The sequence below is a fragment of the Nematolebias whitei genome, chromosome 1 (assembly GCF_014905685.2).
Source record: "Nematolebias whitei isolate Nwh7 chromosome 1, NemWhi1, whole genome shotgun sequence".
In the NCBI taxonomy this organism is placed as follows: domain Eukaryota; kingdom Metazoa; phylum Chordata; class Actinopteri; order Cyprinodontiformes; family Rivulidae; genus Nematolebias; species Nematolebias whitei.
The window spans coordinates 78,285,482-78,291,134 of NC_056498.1; the positions used below are offsets into that span (position 1 = coordinate 78,285,482).

At 43.3% G+C, this 5,653-nt stretch overlaps 1 protein-coding gene across 1 annotated transcript in view; it reads left to right on the top strand.

Annotated features, from left to right (window-relative positions):
- The window catches only part of LOC119413597 (glutamate dehydrogenase, mitochondrial), a gene marked incomplete in the record, with an annotated part of 52,602 nt that overhangs the window by 46,430 nt on the left and 519 nt on the right, over positions 1-5,653 (top strand). Inside the window, 6 exon segments of the mRNA XM_037680657.1 lie at positions 713-892; positions 4,032-4,169; positions 4,326-4,463; positions 4,546-4,626; positions 4,722-4,845; positions 4,913-5,004. Coding sequence (XP_037536585.1) covers positions 713-892; positions 4,032-4,169; positions 4,326-4,463; positions 4,546-4,626; positions 4,722-4,845; positions 4,913-5,004 — 753 coding nt within the window.

The following is a 5,653-nucleotide window of genomic DNA, read 5'->3' on the forward strand; positions in this document are numbered from 1 at the left end:
CAGTGCTAATATATATGATGTTAGCTCCAGTGCTAATATATATGATGTTAGCTCCAGTGCTAATATATATAATATTAACTCCTGTCCATATATATATATATATATATATATTTATATATATATATATATATATATATATATATATATATATATATATATAAATATATATATATATATATTTATGACATTAGCTCCAGTTCTAATACCTATAGTAATACCTATAGATCCTTTTGACCCATATATCGTGCTTAAAGACTAATACAAAATACAACTTTATTGTCACATGTTATAACTTTTTAGCCTTGACTCCTTGTATTTAGTCTCCACTACAACAGATGTACGTCATCACCCCTGAATGCACTGCTCTGGTAAAATAGTGTCAAGTCCTTAGGAGTCAATGAGCGAGTCATTGTAATAAACATATACATATTTTTATATTCATAATAATTAGGAGTTTTCACATGTAACAAACAACAACTTTTATTGGAGTAGAAAATAAGAACACATTAAGGCCATTATGTGCAGGGAGATGGAGATCCATTTAAAAGACAGAAGTCAACCTCCAAGACAAAACCTTCAACAACAGAGAGGTGATGGCTCAGACCTGACCGTGAGGTAGAGATCGGTCCATGTGAGGACCTGATGAAGCCTCTTCACAGTTTCATGTGTCCCCTCCATCAGTCACCCCACCTGCCTGTCTCTTTGTCCTCAGGACATCAACGCTCATGCCTGCGTCACCGGCAAGCCCATCAGCCAGGGAGGGATCCATGGTCGGATCTCCGCCACGGGACGGGGTGTCTTTCACGGCATTGAGAACTTCATCAACGAGCCGTCCTTCATGAGCCAGCTGGGCATCCGTCCTGGCATCAAGGACAAGACATTCGTCCTCCAGGTATGCCCACCCACTTCTTCTTCATCACCTGCAGAGTCTTTAATTAAGCTTCCTCTTCAGGAGCTCAGAACTTCTGCTCTGTTTTAAGAAGTCTTCATCCAAAGTTCATTCTGTATCCAGGATCCATCAGTGATCACTTACTGATGAAACTTAAAGGATTTTAATCCCACTGCTGACTCATGGAAATGTCACAGTGACAAGAAACATGACTCTTTAGTGTTGACTGTCAATAATCAGGACTGTTCTGTAAGCAGATCCATCAGAGCTTTGTGACGTGATCAGATTTGTTTTTGTTCCCCAGGAGGAAACGGAACTACGTCAGGAAAACAAAACAACCCAAAACCACTCAGCCCTGAGCTCACATCAGTATAAACATTACAGCTAGATGGGTGTTAAAGCTTTAGATGGAGCCAGCTACATGTAGGTATAGCTGATGAATTCAGTTCACTTTAAGGACTCGGGTTAATCTGAGTCGCTCACTAAAATGGCCCAGTTCTCTTAAGCTGTTAACACAATACCCCCATCCCCATTCTAATGTAGTGTTTTTGTTTGTTCAACAATTACAGTAATTTTCCAGGACATCTTTGTAAAAGAGATTGATGATCTCAATGGATGTCTTCATGGTAAAATAAAGAAATTAAAAAAATAATAATGCTATTATTATAGTTTGTTGTTGTTTTGTTATAATAAAATATGCTACATTGTTAGTTATTGGGACTTAGGACTAATAACTTAGTTAACTTAGTTAGGACTTTATTGTTAATTATTCTACTAACACTGAGAAGAAAGAGAAGAGTCACGATCATCAGTTCAGTTCAGTTTATTTATCTAGCGCCAAGTCACAACAGAGGTCGTCTCAGGGCACTGACCAGAACCACAGCATGTGATAAATTATATCAGCCACATGACTGATGTTTTCAAACACTTCATATATTTTTCATTCATTCAACCTTTATTTAAACAGATAAATCACATTGAGCCTCGAAGACTCATTTACAAGAGAGACCTGTTTGGACAGACAAAAACAGTGGTTAACTGGACACATGTAGGAATTGGAGGCGAAAAAAATTCCTATCAGACATTTTTCTTGGCTGAGAAAAACCCCTAATATTGAAAAAACACTTCTCACAAACAAGCACATATTTACGTAGACATTCTGCAATAGAGCAGAGCAGGAAGAAGGAAGAGACGAGAGCGGTCAACAACGCTTACAAATGCTCTCGAGGTCACTGTAATCGGTCAATGTCCTCTGGTGAGATCCATAAACATTCTCGAGGAATGTCGAGGAATGGCCAAGGATAACCCCTGAGAATCCAGAGTTCTGAAATGATGACACAAAGTTTATTCAGCTGGTTCATCTGGTTATCAGTTGGGAATTCCTCAAGGAGGGGGTGGTGAGCGTCAGATCACATTTTCTCCAGGCAAATTCAGATAAGGTGGCCTTCAAGGACAACCAAGGCGACCAACATTTAGATAAACACACAGTTGTTTTGGGGACAGGCAGAACTTAATGACATCAACCTTGAGTCTGTGTTTGGTCCACTCGGTTCTGAAATGTCCAAATTAACATGGCCACACCGATGGAACGTGACTGAGTAAAAATTCCCAAGATCTGATCCATTCAGCCCAAAGCATTTGAGTCCGGGTACTCCAGAACATGAACCAAGCCATCATAAAGGCAAGCAGCGTGATCAGGTCCAAATTTGCTGCTGACGACTTCCTTGATTGTAGATAAAAACCAGGACCAGCTGAATCCAAAAAGCAGGAACCGGTTATCGTGAATCCAATTAAATATGCGTCCTTAAAATCCACAGATGGCAGCAGAGAAAGACACATCATCAAGTTTTCCAGTCGATGAGATATCCAGTTGCGTACGTGCCAACAGGGCAAATCGGCTCGTCCAAAGCCTGTCTTCTCTTGAAGAAATGTTGTAAATTGAGTTGAGGGACCAACTGGTCAAAACAAGTCCATAATTATGGTTCGGAAGAAATGCAAGAGAGTCTCACAGCAGTTTCACAGACAGACAGAGCAGCAAAGCGGAGAGGGAGGGGAGAAGCATCCGATCTCGGCTTGAGCAAATGGTGAAGTACTAGTACTAGAAGTACTAGTAGTTAATTCAGTACTTAAACTCACTGCCTCAGCCTGAGTCCACTCATTTTTCTGGTGAGCTTTTTACACAAATCAGCCCACAACTCATTTCCTCAGCAAATCCAGAGAAGTGTTTCCCCTACCGTTACTCTAGGAGGGCACCCCGCCCAGTCAACAGAACCGAGCACCTACATACCGACCTTTGCTGGCACCCTTTTGTCACAAATAACTCTTGAAACTTTTCTCCATCCGCTCCATCCTGCCTGGACTCTCTTCTTCACCTCTTTATCACACATTTTACTGGACAGTGGTCCCCAAGTACTTGAAGTCCTGCACCTTTGTGACCTCTGCTCCTTGTAGCCTTACTGTTCCACCGGCCTCCCTCTCATTCACACACAGGGACTCCACTCAACTTCACCTCTTCAAGTTCTCTTCCACCTGTTCCCTGTTCTCACCATAGATCAGAATGTCATCTGCAAACTGGATCTGCTCTGCAAGCTTTAAGGTCTAAGTTCTCATTCAGAGTCTGTTTCAGTTCAGTCTATCTCCTGAAAGCTCGGCTGTTTTCAGCAGTTTGAGTCTGAATCCTTTTCTCTTTTAAAGGAAATAATTTTAATTTTAGACCTTCTAATTCTCTTGCGTTTGAAATGAAACCCTTCACTCATGTCAAACACTGATGTGCAGTTGATTATCAAAAAGTAAATCCTTGATGTTGATGTTCTAACCACAGATCTAAACTAGCCTTCATGTCCACAAGTATTTCCTGTTAGCAGGTGCATACACAATAAACAAGACGGAAACGTTTTCACTGATTTATGAACTAACAAGACATAATACTATTTATAAAGCTCTTAAAACCAGCAGCAAGGCCAACCAAAGTGCTGTACAATAAAACAAACAATAGATTCAGAATAAAATGCGTATTCCAACAGAGATCGATGGATGATACTCCCAGATGAAATGTGATGCTGGTTCTGGTTCTGATAAAAGTTGGGCTCCTCTCAGTTGAAGTTTTTCTTTCTAACCTTCATGCACTTTGCTGTGACTGCAGGGTTTTGGTAACGTGGGTCTTCACACCATGCGGTACCTCCATCGCGTCGGAGCAAAGTGTGTCGGAATCGGAGAAATCGACGGAAGCATCTGGAACCCCAACGGGATGGACCCCAAAGAGCTGGAGGACTACAAACTGGTTTGTACTGGTCTGGTTTTAGATCAAAGAGCAGACTTTGACATGAACCCTGAAGTAGCTGTAGAACTGAACGACCTGCTGGTCCCACAGTCTGCTCTCAAACCGTGGTGGTTCTCTTGATCCATCTGGAGGTTTCTGATCATTTTCTGTCTCCAGGCCAACGGGACCATCGTTGGCTTCCCAAACTCCACACCGTACACAGGAAACATCCTGGAGGCCGACTGCGACATCCTGGTCCCCGCCGCTGGAGAGAAGCAGCTGACCAAGAGCAACGCCCACAAAATCAAGGCCAAGGTCTGAGGAGCCAGGGATCTGGTTCTGGACAGGTAGAGGTCTCTGAGTTTAGAGTCTGACCTGGAGTCTGTGTCTCTGTCAGATCATTGCTGAAGGAGCCAACGGTCCAACCACACCTGAAGCAGACAGGATCTTTCTGGAGAGGAACATTCTGGTGATCCCGGTAAATGAAACCTCACACAGGTTCTGTTCCTCAGCTCAGATGTTCTGGTCCTGGTCGGTTCTTCAGGTACTGTAACAGTCCCTGTCCTCCATCAGGACATGTATCTGAATGCTGGGGGTGTCACCGTCTCCTACTTCGAGTGGCTGAAGAACCTGAACCACGTCAGTTATGGTCGGCTCACCTTCAAGTACGAGCGGGACTCCAACCACCACCTGCTGAGTGAGTCCGACCCGTGGGTTTCTGTAGAACCTGGACCGGCCACTGTAACTCTGTCGTTTCTCCTCAGTGTCGGTCCAGGAGAGTCTGGAGAAGAAGTTTGGGAAACACGGTGGGTCCATCCCAGTCGTCCCGACCTCTGAGTTCCAGGCCCGGATCGCTGTGAGTATGACGGTGCTCTTCATCATCCTCTTCCTCTGCTCCACCTGACGTGTTCTGTGACCGCAGGGAGCGTCGGAGAAGGACATCGTCCACTCGGGCCTGGCCTTCACCATGGAGCGTTCTGCTCGGGTAAAACTCCAGAACATGTGATACGACTGAAAACTGTTGAGTTTAATGTTCCTGATAGTTTTACATCTAATCAGGCAGAACCCGTTTTTATAACCTAAATGTTTTTAACGGTCCTGATTAATGTTTGTTTCACTCAGTCCTTACTGACATGTGCCAACGAGACCAGGATTAGAAAGGTCAGAGGTCAATTAGACACCTCCCCCCCCCAAGCTGAAACGGTTTCATCTCTAAACTGTTCATGTGAGCTGAAAGCACAATAAATATATATATACATATATATATATATATATTTGTTTTATATTTTTGTTGATGTCTGAACGCAGCTTGTACCAACAGTTTTTGAGGGGGGGTGCCTGTTTTGCATGCTGCTAGCTTAGCGCGACATGTTTGAGTTGTGCGCTGTTTATACAGACAGTTTTTGTGTGTGTGTGTGTGCGTGTGTGTGTGTGTGTGTGTGTGTGTGTGTGTGTGTGTGTGTGTGTGTGTGTGCGTGTGTGTGTGTGTGTGTGTGTGTGTGTGT